This window comes from Leptonychotes weddellii, chromosome 3 (genome assembly GCF_054177405.1).
Source record: "Leptonychotes weddellii isolate Sample4059 chromosome 3, ASM5417740v2, whole genome shotgun sequence".
In the NCBI taxonomy this organism is placed as follows: domain Eukaryota; kingdom Metazoa; phylum Chordata; class Mammalia; order Carnivora; family Phocidae; genus Leptonychotes; species Leptonychotes weddellii.
The window spans coordinates 99,436,902-99,462,163 of record NC_138371.1 but is presented as its reverse complement, the minus strand read 5'-3'; the positions used below and the strand labels follow the sequence as shown (position 1 = coordinate 99,462,163).

The following is a 25,262-nucleotide window of genomic DNA, read 5'->3' as shown; positions in this document are numbered from 1 at the left end:
CTTTTTTTTGAGGTTTTGTTGTAAGTGTATAAAAATGCAACAGATTTTTGTATATTGATTTTGTATCCTGAAACTGTTGAATGCATTGATTAGTTCTAACAGTTTTTGGTGGTCTTCTATATATAACATGACGTCTGCAAATAATGACAGTTTTGCTTCTTCCCCTCTGATTTGGATGCCTTTATTTCTTTTTCTTGCCTAATTGCTGCAGCTAGGACTGCCCCACCACTGTGTTGAATAAAAGTGTTGAGAATGTTGTCTTTTTCCTGATCTTAAAGGAAAAGCTTTTAGCTCTCTCCATTGACTATGATGTCATCTGTGGGCATGTCATATATGGCTTTTATTATGTTGAGATAAGTTCCCTCTTTACCAGTTTGTTGAGAGGTGTTTTATCATAAGTGGATGTTGGATTGTGTCAAATGCTTTTTCTGCATCTATTGAGATGATGATTTTTAGCCTTCATTTTGTTAATGTGATGTAATGCATTGATTGATTTGTTGAACTATCCTTGCATTACTGGAATAAATACCATTTAGTCATGGTGTACTGTGAATTTGGTTTACTGATTTTTTTTTTTAAAGATTTTATTTATTTATTTGACAGAGAGAGACACAGCGAGAGAGGGAACACAAGCAGGGGGAGTGGGAGAGGGAGAAGCAGGCTTCCCGTGGAGCAGGGAGCCCGATGTGGGGCTCGATCCCAGGACCCTGGGATCATGACCTGAGCTGAAGGCAGACGCCTAACGACTGAGCCACCCAGGCACCCCGGTTTACTGTTTTGTTGAGGATTTTTTCACTTGTGTTCATCAGAGATACTGGCCAGTAATTTTCTTTTCTTGTAGTATCTTTGTCTGGTTTTGTTATTAGGGTAATGATGGATTCATAAAATGAGTTTGGAAGTGTTCCCTCAGCTTCCTCTTCTACTTTTTAGAAAAGTTGGAGAAGGATTGGTATTAATTCTTCTTTAAATGTTTGATAGAATTCAACTGTGACTTATTAACATCTTTTTGACTAGGTTCCTAAAAGGGATATAAACATCAGTGGGATTTTCATCAGCTGTATTTGTTCTTTGTAGTGCATGTTGAAAACTCAGAATCTTCACATACCTTTTGTGGTCAGGCAGATAGTGAAAAGGGGAAAGCTTTTAAAAAAATCTTTTTCAGTAGTTATCACCAAAACTATACATTTTTAATAAAGCAATTTGAGTACGAATGTGACTGGTTATAACTAGTTGCCAGTTCTAATTTTTGTTGTTTTACTTGAATATTTTCTTGGACAGCATGAGATTAGCTTTGTGGTTTATGGTCAGCTGGTTTTTGTTCCATGGAAAATATATTGGAGGAAATACGTATTTTAAAATCCAGAAGCCTGTAGATTTCATCTGTGTAGAAGGTAGAAGAGGGTCTCACACAAGAAAATAGTATGTGGGAATATTGACATAGAGGTTGTTTGGAAATGGAGCCTGGCTTCTCATTGTTTTCTAACTGTAGGCAAAGCAGAGTGGGCCCACATCCATCTACTGTTGAAGTTGGGGACAGTCCCATTAGCCCAGCCTCATTTTGAATTGCAGTCTCTTCTTGCTTGGATCTTTCCACAAGAGTTTGTCCTAATATAAGGGAAGCATTCCTATGGAGACTACATTAGAGCAACTAGAATATTCTTTTGGCACTGCTGTCCTTGTTTACCGTATTTCTTGCCAGTTCTTTTAGTTCCATCTACACTTTCTTTTCTTTGTGTTAGGTCTCAGGCTTTGCCGTTGAGTCTACCAAATTGAGGAGAAAACGTTATTTTGTGTTGGTTCTTTGCCGTTAAGCATTGTCTTATGGGGTTTTGTTTCATTTTGGTGAATTTAAGTGTCTTCTGTATACTAAAGGTAAAAGATACATTTTTTAAAAAATGGTCTCTGATCTTAAGGTCAGTGTATTATAAAGGTAATTGTGTAAACATCACCTTTCGGGGCGCCTAGGTGGCTCAGGTCATGATCCCAGAGTCCTGGGATCAAGCCCCACATTGGGCTCCCTGCTCAGCAGAGAGTCTGCTTCTCCCTCTCCCTCTGCCTGCTGCTCCCCCTGCTTGTGCTCTCTGTCAAATAAATAAATAAAATCTTAAAAAAAAAAATAAACATCACCTTTCAGTGAGGTAGAGGTACAAGATGCTATGGGGGTATGAAGGAATGGTAAACCAGCTCAGCCTTTTCAGATGATGTGTTTGAGCTGAGTCTTAAAGGGTGAATAAACGTTTTGCAATTAATTAGTAATAAAATATTTTGTTACGAATGGCTAATAGCATTTATTGAGTGCTCACAGGCACTGTGCTAACTACTTTTCATACATATGATCCTCAAAACATCCCTCTAAGGTATTGGTACTATCCCTAACTCCATGAGATTGAGAACACTGAGGCTTAGAGAAATTAAGAAAATTTTCCTAGATGACAATAGAAGGTGGCTGAGCTAGGGTTTGGACCCCAGATTTTTCCAGTTCTAGAGTCTGTGTTGTTAACTGTTAACGTTATGTTGTACACAATCCATTCTGTCTAGAGAGGAAAATGGAAGAGTCCTCAGAAAGAGGCTATTTTTGCCCAGTTTTGAGGTATGAAAAAGGCAAGATGGGGAAAGGATATTCAAGGCAAAAGGAACAGCATTTGTAAAGGCATGGAGGTAATGAAGTAGTAGTTCCATGTGTCTGCAGTAGAATTTTAATGTGTGGTTAGAATCACTTGGATTAGATGTCAAAATGCAGATTCTGTGACCTCTTCTTCAGACTTACTGGATTAATATCTGGAGCTTTTTCATCAACAGCTCCCCAAATGATTCTAATGCAGATAGAATCATTTGGGAAGTTTGGGAACTGCTGGTGCAGTGCACAGGGTTGATATTGGAGAGAGGGTAGAAATGAGTCTGGAGAGGTAGTAGGCAGGAGTAGGAGTTTGCTTCATCATTATGAACTCTTAAGCTTTGTGTGCAACTTGCTTTTTCTGCTACTCATCAGGAGTGCTTTTATTTTTGACTATCTGATTCTAAGGTCAACCAGCTTTTGACAAAGAAATGCTTGTATATAGCTTCATTTTATTATGTGTATGTTTGCTGTAAAATTGGGAGTTTCTCAAAGTCCACTCCAGGAGCTACACTGGATAAACAGCATTGTGTATAATAGCATTATGTAATTTTGTTGCTGGATTTCTTAGATTCTTTCATATGCTAGTAAAGATGATACATACTGACAACTTCCAAGATGAGGTTTTCAAATACATCTTCTGGAACTGAGGTCCATTGAAACATATTTTTGAAATCTCCTGTAGAAATGTCTTCATGGCATTTAACTGTGTGACTTGGTATTGAATGTTTTACCAATTTATAATGGTAGGTTAGTATGCAAGTTCAACAGTTTTGTTTGACTCTTTTAATGGGTTAGGAAGAAACAAGTATCCTGAGTTTGGTTCTTTACAAGGATTTCTATTTGACATTTATACACTTTGAAATTTACAAATTAATACTTGCTTTATGTCAGTTTTATTATTTACTTTGTAACTCTTAAATGTTAATCATCTCTGGGTTCTTGTATTGTGGCCCTGGTCCATATGGAGTGTGGTTTCTGTTTGTATGCTGAGCCAAACAACCAGATTATTCCTTAATGGGTAACCAGTATTTGTATCTACAATGTGAACGATCATAAGAGGGAGGTGTGAGGCATTATAGACATTTTTAAAGATTCTAAAAAACCTCACAGTGGTCAGTTTCTTTGACAGTTAACAATTAGGGAATTTTTTAAATTATTAAAAACATGGCGTTTAAATGGCAGTTCCTACAATTGATTTGTTATACTCATATCTGACTTTTTAAAAAACTGTATTTTGGGTTTTTTAAGTTTGCAGTTTAAACTAATTGTTGAAACCAGCCTAAAAATTTTGAATATTGTTCTGATAACTTTTAAGTGTAACTGTATGACTTCTAATACACTTTTCCTGAGTCCTGTGGTATCACTGCCTAAGTGCATTCTTCAACTTGAATCTGTTGACAAGCACTTTCTTAGTGTGCTTAGCAGTGATTTCTTACCTTTTTGTCTTCCACCATATCACACATAATGAATAGATACCCAGTTTTTATGAAATTCCTCAAAAATTGATGAGAATTCCTAAGTTTCACAATCCTGACCATATGTAATGTCTTTGTCATGGTTGCTTGTTTTATTTATTTATTTTTAAAGATTTATTTATTTATTTGAGAGAGAGAGCAAGAGGGGGGGAGGGAGAGGCGGGAGGGAGAGGGAGGAGAGTCCCTGCTGAGCAGGAGCTCGACAAGGGGCTGGATCCCAGGACCCTGGGATCATGACCTGAGCTGAAGGCAGACGCTTAACCTCCCAAGCCACCCAGGCGCACCATGGTTGCTTGTTTTAGAATGTATACACCATGTGTCTGGAAATTCAGGGTAGAATATAGCAGATAAGTTTTGGGATGACTGTCTAGTTCATGATATCTCTTCCTCTCTGGCAGTGGCTCCCAGTGCTCTGTCCATGCTCTGGCTGTAACCCAGTGAATACTGAGTCATGACATCTGATACTGCTCTGGCCATTTAGATCACCTGTCCTGGGAGTTTAAAATTTAGATCCTAGACACAGAAATTTAGCTTGGTTAGAGTGAGTCATGGTATTGATAGTGCTCTAGTAGAAAGGTCCTTGAGTTCCCTTTTCTAAACTCTGAGCTGCCTTGGTTCCTACCCTTTCTGAGTCTTTAGTCATTCATTCCACTTTGATTCTGGGAATATTGTTCTTTTTTCTGAAGATAGCCAAAGATGGTTTCTGTTGTTTGCAATAAAAGTAAATTGAGCCACACACAAACATGCTGTTAGAATTATGTTATGGGTGTGTCATGGACAGCATTCCAAAAGCCAGTTACAATTTTACCTTTTGCCTCCTGCTTTAGTTCCTCTGCTGGTGCTTGTATGTCCCACCTTCCCTCCTCAATAATCTTGTTAATTTTTTTTAACTCTTTTATCACAAACTAGTTGCAAATACCTGTTGTCTACACACCTTTTATAGCTCAGTCTCATATAGATCACTTCCTGTTGGCTTTCAAAATAACATGCATACCTTCATGATAGTGCATATTAGTTTATGTTGTTATGATACATTTGTCTGGATCATTAGAAAGCAGCTTCTTAGGATCAGGCATTAAGACATGTTCAGCCTTAACTCCCAGCACTTGCACATAGCTTGTTGAGTTAATTATTCCTCACTTTAAAGTATAGTTGGCCCTTGAACAATATGGGTTTGAACTGCGCAGGCCTACTTATTTGTGGATTTTTTTTCCCCCAATAAATACAGTACAGTACCGTAAATGTATTTTCTGTTATGACTTTCTTAATAGCACTTTTTTCTAGCTTACTTTATTGTAAGAATATAGTATATAATACATATAATATACAAAATATGTGTTAGTTGACATGTTATGTTATTGGTAAGGCTTCCAGTCAACAGGAGGCTAATTAGTAGTCTAAGTTTTTGGGAAGTCAGTAGTTATACATGATTTTCAACTGTGTGGGGGGGTCAGTGCCCCTAAAGATTCCACCCCCCCTAATGTTGTTGAAGGGTCAACTAGTTTCCCTAAAACTTAAACTTTTGTTCCAGGCTTATTAGATGTATGACTGAGACTGCTCTAAGCCTCAGTTTTGTTATCATGAAAAGTACTGTTATGAGGAGTAAATGAACTAACAGGAGAGAGCCTAACGGCATTGGGCTCTTAATAGGTACTTCGTACATGTGAGCTATCCCTCTCCTTGTTTGTTTAGATTTGCCTGGGAGAATGTGTCCCGTATATCATTTGGCCTTATAGTTTCATAGTTCTTTTCCTTAAAATAACTTTAACTTTATAAAACCCAAGAATGTTTCTTTTAAAAAGAACTTGGGTACCTGTTTGCTTGTATTTCTTTGAACAATATATTTAGGAGCTAGAATTATGTGAGAACATTAGAGTTTTGTTTTTGTTTTAAGTCCAGCTCTTCAAGATATGTCTCCTATATAATAATCTGGAGGTATACTTTACAGATTTGTTTTGGTGAAGATCGGTTATCTTTTCCCATTTTGGAATCCAAACCATGTTAGCCGTTTTACAGGTAGATGATCTTTTTTAAAGTGGCATGTTTCATATAAGTATAAAACAATAATTTTATATTGAAGTGTGCATATTCCTACATTTTAAAAAATTGTTGAGAAATTTTAACATTTCACTACCAAAAATTTTTGCACTTACCTAATTTTTTCACCCTTGATTTTTCAGAATGAACCTAGTGATCGAGAGGATGGCCTCAATAAAAGGCACCATGTGACAGATTCTGAGAATGATGACCCCTCAAATCTTAATGCCAGTGACTCTGAAAGTGAGGAGCTTCAAAGGCAGAAGGACAGTGACTCTGAATCTGAAGAGCACCCAGAGCCTCCTGCAAGTGATTCTGAAAATGAGGACACTAATCAGCATGGGAGCGACTCTGAGAGTGAGGAGACCAGGAAGTTACCTGCCAGTGACTCTGAAAATGAGGAACTTCTTAATGGGCATGCAAGTGACTCAGAAAATGAAGACGTTAGAAAGCATCCTGCCAGTGATTCAGAAATGGAAGAGCTCCCCAAAAGTCCTGCCAGTGACTCTGAAACAGAGGATGCTCTAAAACCTCAAATCAGTGACTCTGAAAGTGAGGAACCTCCACGCCACCAAGCCAGTGATTCTGAAAACGAGGAGCTTCCCAAACCTCGAATTAGTGATTCTGAAAGTGAGGAGCTTCCTAAGCCTCGGGTCAGTGACTCGGAAAGTGAGGAGCCTCAGAGGACTCAGGCCAGTGACTCTGAAAATGAGGAGCTTCCCAAACCCCGTATCAGTGACTCAGAAAGTGAGGACCCGCCAAGGCACCAAGCCAGTGACTCAGAAAATGAGGAGCTTCCCAAACCCCGTATCAGTGACTCAGAAAGTGAGGGTCCCCCAAGGCATCAAGCCAGTGACTCAGAAAATGAGGAGCTTCCCAAACCCCAGATTAGCGATTCGGAAAATGAGGACCCCCCAAGGAACCAGGCCAGTGATTCAGAAAATGAGGAGCTTCCCAAGCCCCGAGTCAGTGACTCTGAGAGTGAGGAGCCTCAGAAGGGACCTGCCAGTGATTCTGAAACTGAGGATGCCTCCAGACACAAACAGAAGCCAGAGTCAGATGATGACAGTGATGGGGAGAATAAGGGAGAGGATACAGAAATGCAAAATGACTCCTTTCATTCAGATAGCCATGTAGACAGAAAAAGGATCCAGAGTTCTGACAGCGAGGAAGAAGAACCCAAAAGGCCAAAAATTGACAGTGATGAAGATGAAGAAAAGGTGGGGGAGGAGGAGAAAGTAGCGAAGCGAAAAGCTGCTGTCCTTTCTGATAGTGAAGATGAAGAGAAAGCATGTAAGGCATTGTTTTGGACTGTTTATGCGTATTTTTAATTATTGTCTAAGCTTGTAACTGTGAAGCACTGTGTTTCTGAAATGTTAGATCTATATTCTCTTTATTCAACTTGATGTTCTAAAATATTACCAGGACACTAGTTCTGCTTTGTTTTCAGTGGCTGATCTTAGTATTAAATTTGCTTTGATTTGTTCTAGGAGTATTAAGATCTGACTAGTTCAAAATAGTAAACTAATGGGAGTTTCAATGGGAATATGAAAGATTTAGTTTTTTGTGGGGGAAGGGTAATATTTCAAAGAAATATGTTTACATGAAAACCCAGCTGTATCCAGAGTTGGCTGCAGGTGTGACAGTGCAGTAGTTTCCATCTAGATAGTGACTACGTTCCCAAGTCTTTTTGGGTACCTGTCTTTTGTGAAACATGGTTGAATACCCAAATACGATGAAGTTTGTGAGGGGGACTGTATTTAGAGACTCTGTCTCTGTAGCATGTTCTAGTCTTTGTTACCTGGGACCCTGTTTTCATGGATAATAATTTTTTTTTTAAAGATTTTTATTTATTTATTATTGAGAGAGAGAGAATGATAGAGAGAGAGCATGAGAGGGAGGAGGGTCAGAGGGAGAAGCAGGCTCCCTGCTGAGCAGAGAGCCCGATGCGGGACTCGATCCTGGGACTCCAGGATCATGACCTGAGCCGAAGGCAGTCGCTTAACCAACTGAGCCACCCAGGCGCCCCATGGATAATAATTTTTACTTGATTAGTTTTTTATGAAACTTCCTTGGTAGGGTGGGGAGACCTATTCCCTTATAACCTGACAGTTGTTACAGAAGAAGGAAAAAGACCATCACACATGTGCCATCCAGTTTACTAAGAGAGATAAGAAATTCCAAACTGACCAGCAGTGATGGGGGAGTATGGGGATTCCACAAAAGTGTATCTAAGCCTTTTCAGTTCTGCTAATACTCGGCAGAATAGAAGGGACTCTAATTCTGTACATCAGTGTAGTCTTATTTTCTCCATTCCACCAAAGGAGAGGTAGCTCTTGGTGTCCATTTTTAATATGATTTTGTTCTTCAACTTCTAGTCACTTTTTCCTAAACAATAACATAATTATAAGATGACTCTGAACCTTTTAGTTACTATTATTTTTTTAATAAAGTTTTTATTTAAGTAATCTCTATACCCAGTGTGGGGCTCAAACTCACGACCTGGAGATCAAGAGTCACATGGTCTGATTGAGACAGCCAGGTGCCCCTGGTTATTTATTTTTAATTATTCTAAGCTGTGTGTTAGGAGCCCTTTGATTTTTGCCGAGTATTGCCATTTTAAAGCACCTGTTCCTCTTAGTAATATCATGACCGTGATGAATAAGATTAATGATATTTTGCACCTTTTTTGACAGCAGCAAAGAAGAGTCGTGTTGTCTCTGATGCAGATGACTCTGACAGTGATGTTATATCAGACAAATCAGGCAAAAGAGAGAAGACTCTAGCATCTGACAGTGAAGAAGAAGTAGGGAAAGAAGAGTTGTCTGATAAGAAAAATGAAGAGAAGGATCTGTTTGGGAGTGATAGTGAGTCGGGGAATGAAGAAGAGTAAGTGACAGTATAACATGAGTTTTCAAGGGTTCATATGAGGTGGTAGAGAGGGGTTTGTCTTTTAAGTTTTTTAAACTTGTATTAAAATTCCGTAATGAGAGGTAATACCTGCCTAATTGCATGATTTTGGGGGATTCAGGAATCCTGAACTATTGCTGCACACTATAACATAGATGAATCTCAACAGTATTAAGTGAAAGAAGTGAAAAGGACGTGTCTGAGTCTACTGATGTGAGGTTCAGGAGTAGGCAAAGTTAATCTGCAGTGATGGAAATCAGAATGGTGGTTGGCTCTAGGATGTTCTTGTAGGGGACTGACTAGAAAGGGCCACAACTGAACTCTCTGGGGAGATCAAATTGTTCTGTATTTTGATTAGGGTAATGGTTACATTACCTTTTCTCAAAAAGGTACTTTTCTCAAAACCCACTGAAATGGATGCTTAAGATCTGCACATTTTACTATACATAAATTGTACCTTATTAGAAAAAGATTTTACAGTTCCTGTGCAAATGAGAAGAAAGCAAATGATTTCCTTCTCTTCTAGAAATCTTATTGCAGACATATTTGGAGAATCTGGTGATGAAGAGGAAGAAGAATTTACAGTAAGTATAAGGGAGATATTTCCTCTTTGTGCTTTTTTGTTTCTGTGGCAGTGGTTCCCAAATAGGTAATTCCAATAAGTAGAAATAAACAATTGTAATGTATTCAGTAGAAAAATCTAGAACAGAGGATTCAGAAAATGAAATAAAAGTGTGTACAAAGGCATAAAAGGCAAAATTGAATTAAGTGGGGGGACATATTAAGAAATGATGGAAGGTACATTATAATGCTAAAGGGAAAGATTCACAATACTTATGAAACTTTTAATTCTAGCAATGGCAGGCTAGGTAATTTGGACCAACCCTTCTGCTAACGACAACTAGAAAAGCCAGGCAAAGGTTTAAAAATCTCATCAGCAGAGGAACAAGGTAGCAAAGAATGACTAAGCCAAACCCCAGCAACAGACAGATATCTAAAGAGGTAAGCTCAGCATTTAGAACTGCTTTTTCTGGAATGTTTGCCTGTTTAGGCTGAGAGGCTGGTCATATTTTTGACAGCCTCAGGGCTCAAGAGACAAAATTTGAAGGTCAGAGCCTGCTGAGGTTAGAGACCCTGAAAACCTAATGCTCTGATTTAGGACTCCTTGGATTAAGGATGACGTGGAAGTGATAATAGTCTCTGCTCAGATTTTAGGCGAGTTTTGAGTCGTCTTTTTTTTTTTTTTTTTTATAGAGTTTATTTATTTATTTGAGACAGAGAGAATGAGAGACAGAGAGCATGAGAGGGAGGAGGGTCAGAGGGAGAAGCAGACTCCCTGCCGAGCAGAGAGCCGGATGCAGGACTTGATCCTGGGACTCCAGGATCATGACCTGAGCCGAAGGCAGTCGCTTAACCAACTGAGCCACCCAGGCGCCCCAGTTTTGAGTCTTCTAACAACCCAGAGAACCTCAGTCCCAGAGATTCGATCACAGTGTCTCTTAACTCATTGGCTAGTGCTCTCAGGCACCTGGAGTATGCAAACAAATCCCTTTAGGACAAAGGTTAACACAGGCCTCAGATTATTTCTGTAGTTTATCAGATACACAGTGTGGTACACAATCATAGATAATGTTAAAAAGAAACAATAGTGACAACAGATAATAGAAACAGACCTAGAGGTTCTAGATACAGTAATTTTAGTTATTTCCTTAAAAAACAAAAAAACTGTTCAGGGAGATGAAAGATGAGAAATTTTGTCAGAGCAAACAATTTTCTTTTTTTTTAATTAAAAAAAATTTTTTTTTAAGATTTTATTTTTAAGTAATCTCTATACCCAGCATGGGGCTTGAACTCACAACCCTGAGATCAGGAGTTGCATGGTCTACCAACTGAGCCAGGCAGGCGCCCCAGAGCAAACAATTTTTAAAAAGGTAGATTTGAAAGAGAACCAAGTAGAAATTCTGGAACTGTAAAATTATAGTAACAAATTAAAAATTTGGTGGGTGAGTTTAACAACAGATTAGATTCATTCGAAAAGAAAATGAGTGAACTGGAAGATAGGTTAGAAGGAGCTATTTAGAATGAAGAATTGAGATATGTAAAAATAAAATACAAATTATACATGAGAAGGTTTATTTTAGAAAAAGTGAATTGGAATCTCAGGAGAGGGAAAAATATATGTAGCAGAAGCATTTAAAGAAATGATATGTAAAGCGAGAGTTTCTAGAAGTTGTACAAATTATAAGCAGAATAAATGCAATGATACAGTGAAAATCTGTACCTAAATACATCATAGTAAAATTGCAAGAAGCCAGAGAAGACAGGGAAATCTTAAAAGTAGCCAGGGGGGGAGATATTACATTCAGAGAGGCAAAATCAGATTAACAGCTGACTTCTTAACAGAAACCGTAGAATCCAGTAACTGCAAACTTAGTGTTCTGTTCCATTCAGCAAAAATACTTGTCAAGAATGAAGATTTCCTCCTAATTCATGTTACCAATATACCAGTTGATAGAGATAGTCTTAAAGGCAGAAAGAAAACCTCAGGTAGAAAATCAGGGATTTAGGAAGAAAAAAAGCAACAGAAGTAATGTGGGTAAGTCTAAATGAGTATTGATGCTACAAAAAAAGTCATGTCTGGTGTGGATAGAAATATGTATAGAATTAAAACATGACAGCAGTAATAAATTGGGAGTATACATGGTCTTTGCAAATGTGTGTAAAAGGACATTAGTAGACTTTGCATTGTAATCTCTACAGTGGCCACTGAAAAGACAATGGGAATATGTAGCCTGCAACCAGTAGAGGGGGAAAAGCAGAATAATAAAAGCTATTAATCCAAAAAAAAAGGGGGGGTGGTGCCTGAGTGGCTCAGTCGTTAAGTGTCTGCCTTCAGCTCAGGTCATGATCCCAAGGTCCTGGGATCGAGTCCCGTGTCAGGCTCCCTGTTCAGTGGGAAGCCTGCTTCTCCCTCTCACTCTCCCCCCATTTGTGTTCCCTCTCGCTGTCTCTGTCTCTGTCAAATAAATAAATAAAATCTTTAAAAAATAAATAAATAAAAGCTATCAGTCCAAAAGAAGGCAAGAGAAAAAGAAAGAGGTATAGAACAGGAATAATTAGAAAGTAGTATATGGTAAGATAGCAGATTTAAGCTTTGATAATATCTCAGATTACATTAAATTGAAATGTATCAAGTGCTCTAATTAAAGGACAAAGATGGTCAGATTGGATTTTAAAATGTAACTGTTTACTCATTTCATGATTCATCTGAAAGAAGATAAAAGGTGAAAATAAAAGGATGGAAAAAGATACTATGTGTGAACAGTAATCAAAAAACGGGCACAGCTATATGAATATGAGACTTTGAGGCAGAAAAACATTTGAGATAAAGAGGGTCACTTAAGGGGTGCTTGGGTGGCACAGTTGGTTAAGCATCCGACTCTTGGTTTCGGCTCAGGTTATGATGTCAGGATCATGAGATCGGCCCCCCCCTCAGGCTCTGTGCTCAGTGCAGAGTCTGCTTGAGATTCTCTCTCTCGCAAATAAATAAATATTTTTTAAAAAAGAGGGTCACTTTATATTGATAAAAAGGTTTTAGAATTGTATATATATACTAATGTGGCTGAAATACATATATACAAACAAAAATTGACAGAACTGCAAAGAGAAATGGACAAATCTATTATCTGAGTGGAAGGTAACCAATAGAACAAGCAGACCAAAAAGCCACAGAAGAGTCTCTTTTTATGTAATCTGGAAACAAATGCAGATAAGAATACAAAAGAAAAGATTGGGGATTATAAAAGTTAAAATTATTTTCTGTTCTTTGGCTTTCCTTTCCACTTTCTTAATGGAGTCTTGTGATGAACAAAAGTTTTAAATTTTACTATAAATCAACTTTATCCACCTTTTCCTTTATGGTGAAACTTTTTGAATTCCCACAAATTTTTGCTTATTCCTAAGGTCATAAAGATACTCTCTTGAATGATCCTCTAGAAGCTTATTTCACATTAAGTTGTACAATCCCCCTGTAATGGGTATGTATGAGATAGCAGTCAAGGAGTTCCTAGTTGGCTCAGTTGGTGGAGCATGCAACTCTTCATCTTGGGACTGTAAGTTCGAGCCCCACGTTGGGTATATAGAGCTATTTAAAATTAAAATGTTTAAAAAAAATTTTTCCCCCATTTGGAATATCCAGTTCACCCAGGTCATCCTTTCTTGCTCCTCTCTAGTGCCATCTTTGTCATAAATGAAGTGTCTATGTAATTTCCAGTCTGTTTTAGCAGTTTCTTGTCTGTTCTTTTAGTCTCTTTATCCTTGCAGTATTAATACAGAACTGTGGATATTTGGTGGTTTATGTCCTCTAAGCTTGTTATTCCTCAAGAATGCCTTGGCTTTCTTTTTTTGCATTCCCATATAAATTTTAAACCAAGCTTTTGCAAAAATTACAAAGTATAAACAACATTTTGTGAATGCAGAGCAGTGAAATTAGAAATTCATTACAAAATCAGCAAAATATCCTCGCCACCCAGAAATTTAAGACTTCCTTGTCAGACAGTTCTTGCATTGAAAAAGAAATAGTACTTTAATTACTAAAGAGAGTGAAACTAGTGAATTTAGATGCTGATTCAAGATGGTAGAAAAATAACAAAGTGAACCTCAGGAAAATAGGAGTAATAGGAATAACTCATTCAACAAATATTTGGGAGCCTGTATGCCAGAGATTGTTTGGACGTTGCCCTCATGGAGTTCATACTCAGTTCAGCAGCATTTTTACAAGAATAAAATGTGTTTCTCTAGAGAGTTAACATCAGCTTGATTATAGGTTTAGTTCAGTGAGAAAAACGACATACTAGGTGAGCTATTGGAATGATCTAAGTACAACATGGAAGAAGCTATAAAGAAAAGACTTGACCATTTTTTTTTTTTTAAGATTTTATTTATTTATTTGACAGAGACACAGCGAGAGAGGGAAGACAAGCTGGGGGAGTGGGAGAGGGAGAAGCAGCCTTCCCGAGGAGCAGGGAGCCCAATGCGGTGCTCGATCCCAGGACTCTGGGATCATGACCCGAGCCGAAGGCAGATGCTTAACGACTGAGCCACCCAGGCACCCCAAGAGTGACCATTTTAATTACATAAAAATAAAAAATTATGCGGAAAACATTACCGTAAACAAAATGAAACTGTACATATGTGAGGACTGTGCAGTCCCTGTCACAAAGGGCTAATTTTCCACAGTTTTAAGGAGGCTTTCCATACCAATAAGACAAAGATCCAACAGGAAAATGGACATAGGATATTGGGAGTTCCATAGAGAAAGAATTAAAAATGACCTTTAAACATGAACAAAATACCCACCCTTACTCTTAAGAGAATATAAAGAAAAATGCCTTTTAGTTTTCGGTCCAGAGATTGGCAAATATCAATGTTTGATAACCTGTAGTAGTGAGAAGTTGGAGAAACAGGTGTACTTATGCTTTGCTGGAAAGAGAGTTAATTAGTATAACCTCTATGAAAAGTTTAGCAAATATTTCACAAAATTTCAAATATGTATACCTAAATGTCAGTGGCAAAATACACAAATTATGGTTGCAGTCCTAGTGTGAAATAGTCTAAAGCCTTAAAATGAATGAGGATTCTTTATGCCAATATGAATTGATCTCCATATTCTATTGTTAAATGTGGAAAGTGCAGACCAGTATATACTGTACCCAGTGTATAGAGTATGCTGTCATTTGTATAATGAAAGGGGAAAAGAAATACATATGTGTAGAAATGTGTGTAAATGTAGGCTATTTCTGGAAGGAGACATAAGAAAACTAGTAACACTAGTGGCCTGGTGGGAGGGAGCTTTTTTGCTGTATACCTTTTGATACCTATTTAATTTTTGTTCTTTGTGAATGTATTACTTTAAAAATGCAAAAAAAAAAAAAATTAAGAGCAGTTATAGCGAAGAAAATCTGTAAGGAAGTTGCGATAACCCTGGCAAATTTACCTGGCCTGTAGGGTTTTAACCAAGAAGATTTAGAAGAAGAAAAAAGTGAAACACAGGTAAAAGAAGCAGAAGATTCAGATTCTGATGATAACATAAAGAGAGGAAAACAGTAAGTTTGCTTTATTTTTTAAAAAGGAATTTGTTAAAAACTGATGGTTGCTGGAGGGGAGGGGTTGGAGGGATGGGGTAACTGGGTGATGGGCATTAAGGAGGGCATGTGATGTAATGAGCACTGGGTATTATATAAGACTGATGAATCACTAAACTCTACTTCTGAAACTAATAATATATGTTAATTAATTGAATTTAAATTAAAAAATTTTAAAGATCATAAAAAAAGGAATTTGTTAAAGAGTACTTTAAAAATGAAGGTAGAGACTATCAAACTTTGTTTTTACTTATTTTGGTTCCTTACTAAGTGTAGCAAAGACTCTTTTCCTTTTTTCTCCCTTCTACTTCTCTATAGTATAGTATTTTCTGTCTGAAAATATATTCACTCTTACTATTTTTCATTCATTTGCCCTGTGCTCAGCTTCTTAATTTGTGGGGTTCTATGGTGTTACCCTTACTGAGTAAGCTCTTCTTGAGTTACTGAAAAATAACATAAAAATACATTTTTTGAAAGAAAAGTTGACTTTGGGGTCCCAGGGACAATGAGGCAGAGTTCTAACTACAAAATATTACTTGACTGAATTTCACATACTTTTGTTGAGATGATTGGAAGCTGTGTTCAGAGAAGTCTGATATCTGCAAAGGTGCCAAGTTGTAAGTATTTGCACTTGGGAAGAAAGTAGCATTTCGTGGAGTTAGAATTAAGAAAGTGGGTGGTTCTTAACAGTGACAAAAGGAAATACGTATTTAAAAGGGAATTTGTATTTCACTTGATTTTGTGTTGCTGCTTAGTATGGACTTTCTGTCGGATTTTGAGATGATGCTGCAGCGGAAAAAGAGCATGAGTGGCAAGCGCAGGCGTAACCGTGATGGTGGCACTTTTATTAGTGACGCTGACGATGTAGTGAGTGCCATGATTGTCAAGATGAATGAAGCTGCTGAGGTGAGAAGAGTCACTGGTTGCTTCCTCTTTTCTTTCCTTACTTAATTGGTTGTGTGGCCTTTTAAAGGAAGGGAAAGGAAAAGTATCTGGAGACATAGCTGAAATAAGACTGGTCATGGGTGTTTAATTGTGGAAATGTATGTGATAGGAGTATATTAGTTTGTTTTCTGTCTTGGTAGAATTTGACATTTTCTATAATTAAAGTAGGAAAAAGCACCCAAGTAAATATTGAAACTCTTCTTTAGTAACAATAACATTGTTCCTCTAATAATTTTTTAAGCTAATCTAATAGTTTTGTGGGTTTGATTAACACAGACAGAATTTGGGGTTCTACAAAAAGTTCATTTTTTGGTTATCCTTTCTTGTAGAAAAAATTGTTACTCAGGGACACTGCTGCTTTAGTGGTTACAATTCATTATTAACAATAAGTATTGCTTTTTTTAAAAAATCTTTTTCTTCCTGAGTAGGAAGACAGACAGTTGAACAATCAAAAAAAGCCAGCACTGAAAAAATTAACATTATTACCTACTGTGGTCATGCACCTTAAGAAGTAAGTATTCTGTTTCCTTGAAAAAGTTTTTTCCTTTTAATAGAATAATATTCAAACTATGTACTGGTGTTCTAGAGATGTCATGTAATGACTGCTGTCTATCAGTTCACAGAAAAATAATAATAGAATTTCCTAAATTATGTTACTTCCTCACAAATTTTTCTTTTTATTAAATTAATTTTTTTTTTAAGAGGTGGGTGAGGGGCAGAGGGAGAGAGAATCTTAAGCAGGCTCCATGCCCAGCTTGGAGCCCGATGCAGGGCTTGATCTCACAACCCTGAGATTATGACCTGAGCTGAAATCAAGAGTTGGTTCTTAACCGACTGAGCCACCCAGGTGCCCCCTCACAAATTTTTCTTAAACCTTGATGCCTGTTACAAACAACAAAACAAATAGCAAACTGACACTAAGGAAAGAAAAGTATGTAAACCACTACTTTAGTTATCGACTCTCTTGGGTCTGGTAAAATTGCATCTCTTTTCCTAGTGTGATGGAGCACCAGAGCAAATTCTGGGGGGACTACTTGAAGCATGTATTGTAGGAGGCTTATATGACCAGTTATATCATGAAGTATGTCACTGATCTTCTGGGATAAGGACCCTTTTTTGATAGATCTTGATACTAGGCTCTTTCATTGGTTTACTCATATTCCTGAGCAACTGATTTCTCCTTGAACCTAACCAAGTTAGGTATCCTGCAAAGAATAGCACAATTCTGGGTTCTCTCTCACCTAAGCCAGTTTGAGAATCTCTATTCTGAGAGATTAAAGATTACTTTTTTTAGTTGTAATAATTGGAGCTCTTTATTCTTACTGTCTGTACCATTCATATCAGCATTAACCTATCTTGTATAATTCAAGTTTTTAACAAATGATCTTTGCCTGTCAAATCTGTTTATTTATTTTTTTAAGAAGGAACTAAATTTTATATTGCTTTTGAAACATGAATAGGTACTCAGTAAATAATGTATATGAGTAACTTGAGAAGCAGTTTTTGGAAATACCACTAAATATGTAAGAAAATCCAGAGGAAGCTATGGTAGAACCAAGGTTCATAGACTTGACTTTTTTTTTTTTTTTAATTAACTATAGACAGGACCTTAAAGAAACATTTATTGACAGTGGTGTGATGTCTGCCATCAAAGAATGGCTCTCCCCTCTACCGGATAGGAGTTTGCCAGCATTAAAGATTCGAGAGGAGCTGTTGAAGATTCTGCAAGAGGTTAGAGGCAAATAGTCTGAGTATATGTTCTTCATTAATTATCTGATGTGGTTTGTATCATCACAGCCTCTGTGTCACCATGTACGTACACATTCTCTCTGCCGTAGTCTGCCAGAAGAGGGGTTTCATTATGTATGTCTATTAGAAACATACCAAATAAAATGAACATAAAAAGGAAGGCCTTATAAAATTTCATGTACCTATAGTACTGAAGGAAAAAGATCTTGGAGTTGCTATTATTTATCTGAGATGAAGCATACAGCAGTGGACATGTTCTAGGGAGGCACTTGAAGTAGAAAAGGCACCAACTTCAGATTCAGATAAACTTGATTGTGAATCTTGAGCTGGGCCACCTTTATGTGGCTGTGACACCTTGGGCAGGCTACTTAACTTCTGAAGGAATTCCCAAGGAACTTCCTATGTGCTAGGTGTTTATACATGTATTGCTTCATTTATTCCTCACAACAAACCTGCAGGGTAGGTGTATTGTTTTCATTCTACAGATGAGGAAATGAAGACTCAGAGAAGTTAAATGACTTGTCCAAGGTCACATACCTAGCAGATGGCTATGCTTGGGTTCAGACGTAGGTCTATTTGATTCAGAGGCCTGTATTGACGCTTGTATTAAACTGCTAACCTCTGAGTATGGTTAGTTTACACTTTCCACATTGTTAAGTTTTACTTTGACTCGGTGTAATACTGAACTCTCAACTCTTGGTGTGAACACAGAGTATCTTTGTGTTCAATGTCTGCAGATCCTGAAAATGGAATTTTCATTATTCTATTGTGAAAGAACCAGGTGTTGGAGGTCCTCTAGAATAGATTGGCAGGACTCCCAGCTTTTGAGTGATTAATGTGTATGTATGTGTTTGTGTTCCCCAGCTACCTAGTGTGAGCCAGGAGACCCTGAAGCATAGTGGGATTGGACGAGCAGTGATGTATCTCTATAAACACCCCAAGGAATCAAGGTCCAACAAGGATATGGCAGGGAAATTAATCAGTATGTACATTTTGCTTTTTGTTTGTTGTGTTTGTGTATATCAGAAAGACATGTATGTATAAAAACAAACTATATTTTTACCAATATTCATTTAAAATGAGTTCATGAAGTAGAATAGAAATTTTTTTTGGCAATTTCTTGTGGGTACCAGCTTTTTTAGCTTTAGACTTAAAGTGTTCCTCAGCATATTTAAGTATGCTATCAGTATTAAGGTTAGCAAGTGAAAAGTTTTCTAATCCTGGATCAAGAGCATGTACAGAGACGGGGTTAGTGTACAGGCCCTAGAGTCAGTCATACCTGGGTTCGAATCCTGAATTCACCACCTACCCTACTGCGTATCTTTAGGCAAGTGATTTAAGCTCTAAGCCTTGGTTTCCTCCTCTGTAAAATAATGATGTGTTCACTTTGAATTGTAAAGATTAAATGAGAGGATATATGTAAAGCACAGGGCCTAGCACATAGTAAGGCCTCAAGAAATGTTAGCCGCTAGTGCTATTGTTGTTACTTTTATAGTGGTCTCCAGAGTGTTCTGCATGTTCTTACTTAATGATAACCGAGAAATCCAGGAGTCTAACTGGAATTAATTTAATCAATTACTGTATCATTTATGAAATCCTTTAGTTTTAAGAATGAAAACAATGTATGTTTTCGTCATTCTTAATTCTTCCTGTGTTCCATGTTGCAAAGGAATTTTTTAAACTTCAAGGGTATATCAAAAAGTACTCCTATATGTGAATACAGTAATTTTCTACTGATTTTTGAGATTATCAAAATTTTTTAGAGAAATTTATTTTTTTTATGAACCAGAGAAGTATTAACATTTTTGATCTTGTTAATCTGCAGTGTGCTATTATATGATAAACTTCTAATGCTTTTATGCAGTGGTTCTCAACTCTCATTTTGTCCTAATCTGAGAGAGGCAGAATATTCCCACCAATACCCATGACTTACTGTAACAGTAATTCTGAATCTAATAGTGGGGTCGGTAGACTATATGTGTAAAGATATATAGACTCCCTGAGACTCCCTGCTTCCTTATTTGATAACACCTAATATTCTGTCTGTGAAGGTTCTTGCTTGTTTTGATGGTGTATTAAATGCAGCAGTAAGCTACATTATGTTTGAGAACAAAAACATCAGTTGTCAGCCATGGACTTTTACTGACTAAACAGTGGGCATGTTGTACTTTGGTTCATGGTCACATCACTGTAGCAGCTTCCTTAGACTTAATGAAATCTAGACTCTGCGCTGCACTGTTAAAATGCAATTCTTGAAGATTTAGACCATTTGACAAGAAATAAGCGAGCTTGTTTTTGGTTAGAATAGGAAGCTAGAAGAAGTTCAAGATTTTCTGTTTTCAGTAGAGTAAATTTACAAATTAGGCTGTCTATGAAATACCAACACAGTTAGCTGATGACTGTCAAAGTGAGTCAGATACTACTTTCTTTAAACCTCTGTGATGAAGGCTTAAATGACTTTAGACACTGAATTTTCTGAATCAGCTGAAGATGGTTATGATACTGGTATTACATGCTGTGTTTATCCTAAAATGGTCCTGAAATAATGGTATCTTTAGGGAAAGTATATTCTAAATGCCTGGAATATTACATCACACTAGGGTGTGATTATTTCAGAGAACGGTAGCAGAAATGCTACTTTCTAGTCTAAACAATTGATTTTTCCTTGTTACAGATGAATGGTCTCGGCCTATATTTGGTCTTACTTCAAACTACAAAGGTATGACAAGAGAAGAAAGAGAGCAGAGAGATCTAGAACAAATGCCTCAACGACGGAGAATGAACAGGTATGAGGAGTAAATATTGTTCTCATAACTCAGTTGTTTTGTAAATAAAGTCATTAAGAATCCTGCAAAGCGGGGCGCCTGGGTGGCTCGGTCGTTAAGTGTCTGCCTCCGGCTCAGGTCATGGTCCTAGGGTCCTGGGAACAAGCCCCACATCGGGCTCCCTGCTAGGCGGGAGGCCTGCTTCTCCCTCTCCCTCTCCCCATACTTGTGTTCCCTCTCTCGCTGTGTCTCTCTCTGTCAAATACATAAATAAAATCTTTAAAAAAAAAAAAAAGAATCCTGCAAAGTGATAGGATTTTGTCTTTTCTCTCAGCTTGGTATGTCTGTGTATTCATACCCTTTTAGTTTAAATGTGGTACTGTACAGTGAAGGCCCACACTCCCTCCTTTTTTGGTTTGATCTGGCGGATTGTGGTCTCTGCCACAGTTTCAGAGGTTGCTTGTGTTGTTCCAGCCAGTTGCAAGAAAAACTTTCTCAGGCCCATTTTCAGATTCTTAGGAGAAAAAAGATTGTTGCTGGTTGTTTGTATCAGCAAACCGGATACAGTTGCATCCAGGTTGGCAGGGTTATAAGTTACAAAAATGGCAGTTACTGCTCACCCATGATGAAACCTGGTATGCAAACAATCATTAAAAGAAGTCATCCTTCTACAAGATTTGGAGTAATTTTCCCAGATTCAGTGTAAAGGACCTAGTTGTGGTCCAAGTTTGATATTTCGCTTCTGTTTTTTTTTTTCTTAGTTATAAGGTTCTAACGTTCCTGGTAATTGATTACTTTTTTCACAGCACTGGCGGTCAGACACCCCGAAGAGACCTGGAAAAGGTGCTAACAGGAGAAGAGAAGTAAGATTTTTTATTAATTGTTCTTCTTAGACTTCAAATAGAAAATCTTCTGCTTGCTGCTTTAAGAAAAATGGCAAATGAAGCAATGTTATGTTTATGTTGGTGGGGGATGGTTTTTAGTTTAACATTTATTGAATATCCACAAATAAGGTGGTGCTCTGGAGGATATAAGATTTAGAAATAGTTCCTTCAGTAAAGATTGAGATGGTGGAAGATGAGTTTGAGAATATAGACGTGGGCTAGATTTTGAACGGCTTTAAATCAAGATGAGGAATTGTCACTTCTCTTTGTGATTCCGTGGAAAGTGGACATAGATGTGAAGTTCCAGATTTATTTGGAACACTGGTGCTGGTGGCATTGTGGTGTAGGGTGGGTTAGAGTGCAGAGGAGCTGAAGGTAGTGAAACTGAGGTGGTAATGGGGAAGCGGAAGGTTAGGAGACTTAGCAGGAGCAAAATTGCCAAGAGTTGGTGACTCCGTGGGCGAGGAGTTTGGCTAACGTTGAAGACACCAATCAAAATTTTACCCCAAGTAACCAAGACAGTGGTATTACCATTTGCTCAAGTGGAGAGGAAGAGTAGATTTTTTGGACATAGGTGCATTCTGCTTTGGGCATTAGTAAATGTGAGATGCCTAATGAAATAGTCCTATAAATATTATGGGTCTAAAACTTGGATTTGGGGCTAGAGACATAATAGATTTGATAGTTATCTCCACAGAAACGATTATGGAATCGAGAAAGTATAGAGTAAGAAATAAACCACACCACTGGGTGTAACCAGTGAAGGTAAGTGAGTGGGTATTGTCCTGCATGTTGGAGGAGACCCTAGAGAATGAGACCATGCTGGAGAGGGTCAGTGGCAAAGGGCATGGGCCATTGCAGAGGCTACAGAGGAGTTTGTGCAGTGAGTGTTGGCAGTCAGGCAGCACCCAGATTGCAAGAGAGAGGGAGAGGAGCTAGAGGGCGCCAGTGTTGTTGGTTTACGGATAGGTTTGATGATGGGACAGGTGGCAGCTTTAGGGGAGAATAAGTTACGAGAATTTTCTTTGGCTAGCCACTTAATTTAATCATGTATTTGAAGCTTATAGAAACTTGATATTAAGAATAGATTAAACTCGGGTGCCTGGGTGGCTCAATCAGTTAAGTGTCTGACTCCAGATTTTGGCTCAGGTCATGATCTCAGGGTTGGGAGATCGGGCTGTGCACTGGGGGTGGAGCCTGCTAAAGATTCCCCCCTCTCCCCTCCCAACTCCCTTGCTCTCTGTCACGCTGTCTCTCTCTTAAAAAAAGATTGTACTCTGTACAAGGGAATAAAAATTATTTAGAATTTTTTATCCTTCTCTCCCACTCCAGCCTTCCCCCACACAGACACACGTATACCCACTCTTCATTTACTGGTAGGGTGAATAGTTACCTAAAGGTTGAGTGATTGGAATACCCAGACATTTACAAATAGGCTTTACTTTTAAAGGATGCTAGTCTTAATTTAGTCTCAAATTTGTACATAAAAGTAACTGTATATCACACCATCAAATGCTGGCAAGGATGTTGAGAAACCTCATTCATACCTTGCTGTAGGTAAAATGATACAGCTACTCTGGAAAACAGTTTGGCAGTTGCATATAAAGTTAAACATGCAACCACCATATGACCCAGCACTTGCACTCCTGGGTATTTTTCCCAGAGAAATGAACACTTATGTTTGTGCAAAAAACCTATATATGAGTGTACAGCTTTATTCATAATAGTCCAGAACTGGAAACAACCTAGATGTCCTTAAGCAGGTGAATAGTCAAACTATGGTACATTGGTACCATAGAGTACTACTGAGCAATTAAAAGGAATAAAATATTGTTAGATGTAACAACTTGGGTGGATCCTCATGGACATTGTGTTTAGTGGATAAAGCCAGTTTCTAAAGATTATGTAGTGTATTCCATTTATATAACATTCTTGAAATGCTAAAATTACAGAAATGAAGAACAGAATTCGTAGTCACCAGGGGTTAGGGGCTGGCAGATGGGGTAGGAGGGTGGATGTGTTTTTATAAAAGGGCAATAGGAAGGACCCTTGTGGTGAATACACAAACCTGCACATGTGATAAAATTGCATAGAACTAATAAACACAGAAACACACACAAATGAATGCAGGTAGTAAAACTGGGGAAATGTAAATAAAACCGATGGACTTATATCAACATCAGTATCCTAGTTCTTGTAGGATAGTTTTGCATCTTTGACCATTGGGAGAGACACTGGCTCTCTCTTATTTCTTAAAACTACATGTGAATCTCTGATTATCTCAACTTTTAAAAAGAAGCAAAAATTATTGTATTACTTGCGTATGAAACACCACAAAAACTACTTTATGGGCATACTCAGTTTTGGGGGATCATTTTGGCTACCAGATTTTTCACCTCACAGGTGAGCCCATGAGGGACTCCACTAGGCCAGAGAAATTGGAATTTGGGGTTCTGATGTGGGAACCAGCCCTGGAAAGGAGAGAGGCTTGATTATATCTGAAGCTGAGGAGAGGCTAAAAGGACTCCTGAAAATGCAGAGGAAGTTGGTTTTGGGAGGGAAGTTGAAGAATTTTTAGAGTAATGTGAGTGATGGCGAAGTCAGCTACAGCAAGAGGGTGGATTGGGTAACCTGGGGAGGCAGAGGAAGTTTGAAATACCTGGGCAGCTGAATCAGCTGACCCAGCTGTGGTTGGCTACATAATAGCATGCTCTTCTTCCCATTCTCAGGGCTCTCAGACCTGGAGATCCTGGATTCTGTGCCCGTGCGAGGGTCCCCATGCCCTCAAACAAGGACTACGTTGTCAGACCTAAGTGGAATGTGGAAATGGAGTCATCCAGGGTAAGCAGGGAGGGAAATAGCGAGGTGGATCTCAAGTGCAAGTTACTGTTTTGTCTTTTACTTCATGTGTAATAACTCTTAACAGCTCTTGAGGTTTATCTGATTTAAAGAGAGCTGTTTTCTGGTCTCTTAGCTAGCCAGATCATTCATTGCTTGTGAGCTTTACTTCAGACTTAAAGCAACATTATCGAGCCCTTTATTTCAGCTGAATCTTGAAGCCTAGAGTGTTCTCATGCAGTCATTTTTTAGAATCATGAGAAACAGTACTCCCTGCTTCTTCAATCTACCCCTCCCTTTCTCTTCAACTGTTTTAAGTAATTCTGTTGTGAAATATTTAGGGTAAACACTTCCTCTGTCATCATTGTAAATACTACTCCGTGATCTTCATTGCTCTTCAGTAATCTTTTTTTATTCTCCATTCAAACTACTCTTTCTAGCCTGGTATTCTTAAAAAGGGCCTAAGCCGATTGGAAAAGCATAAGAGGCGATTTGCAGAACAGAAACGACTCAGCAAAGTGCACCGTGCTGTCAAGTTCAGCATTGAAGGCAACAGGATGCCCCTGTAGTCCTGGCCCTACCAGAGTGTATCCGGGAGGTATCCCCAAGGAAGCATGCTCTGTGCATGAGCTTGAATTGTCAGCAGCTAGAGTGGAAACAAGTGTGCGTGTGCTTTCTTAACCAGAAAAGGCCCGGCCCACTTACAGTTACTGAAATAATGACCTTAACAAACACTTCGTGACTTTCGAGTCCTATTGAATATTTAGAAATTGAAATGGAAGTCCCTTCCTTTATTAGTACCCCGGAAACTCATAATTAATTCCCCGATAAGCATTTTGATCTTCCTGTTACCCATTTTTATTAAAAAGGCTTTTTTAGGGTCCAGAATCATAGTGGTC

At 38.1% G+C, this 25,262-nt stretch overlaps 1 protein-coding gene across 6 annotated transcripts in view; it reads left to right on the top strand.

Moving 5' to 3' along the window:
- The window catches only part of IWS1 (interacts with SUPT6H, CTD assembly factor 1), a 40,911-nt gene that overhangs the window by 11,573 nt on the left and 4,076 nt on the right, over positions 1 to 25,262 (top strand). For 3 of the 6 annotated variants that reach the window (XM_031036772.1, XM_006741322.3, XM_031036769.2), the window contains 11 exons: positions 6,273 to 7,422; positions 8,826 to 9,018; positions 9,566 to 9,623; positions 15,046 to 15,143; positions 15,938 to 16,088; positions 16,556 to 16,638; positions 17,729 to 17,858; positions 18,741 to 18,858; positions 20,551 to 20,662; positions 21,448 to 21,504; positions 24,255 to 24,366. In XM_031036772.1, the coding sequence (XP_030892632.1) occupies positions 6,273 to 7,422; positions 8,826 to 9,018; positions 9,566 to 9,623; positions 15,046 to 15,143; positions 15,938 to 16,088; positions 16,556 to 16,638; positions 17,729 to 17,858; positions 18,741 to 18,858; positions 20,551 to 20,662; positions 21,448 to 21,504; positions 24,255 to 24,366 (2,262 nt within the window). Of the gene's footprint in view, positions 1 to 6,272; positions 7,423 to 8,825; positions 9,019 to 9,565; positions 9,624 to 15,045; positions 15,144 to 15,937; positions 16,089 to 16,555; positions 16,639 to 17,728; positions 17,859 to 18,740; positions 18,859 to 20,550; positions 20,663 to 21,447; positions 21,505 to 24,254; positions 24,367 to 24,803; positions 24,962 to 25,262 lie in introns of all 6 variants that reach the window. The other 3 variants (XM_031036771.2, XM_081814645.1, XM_031036770.2) reach the window with 2 other exon arrangements.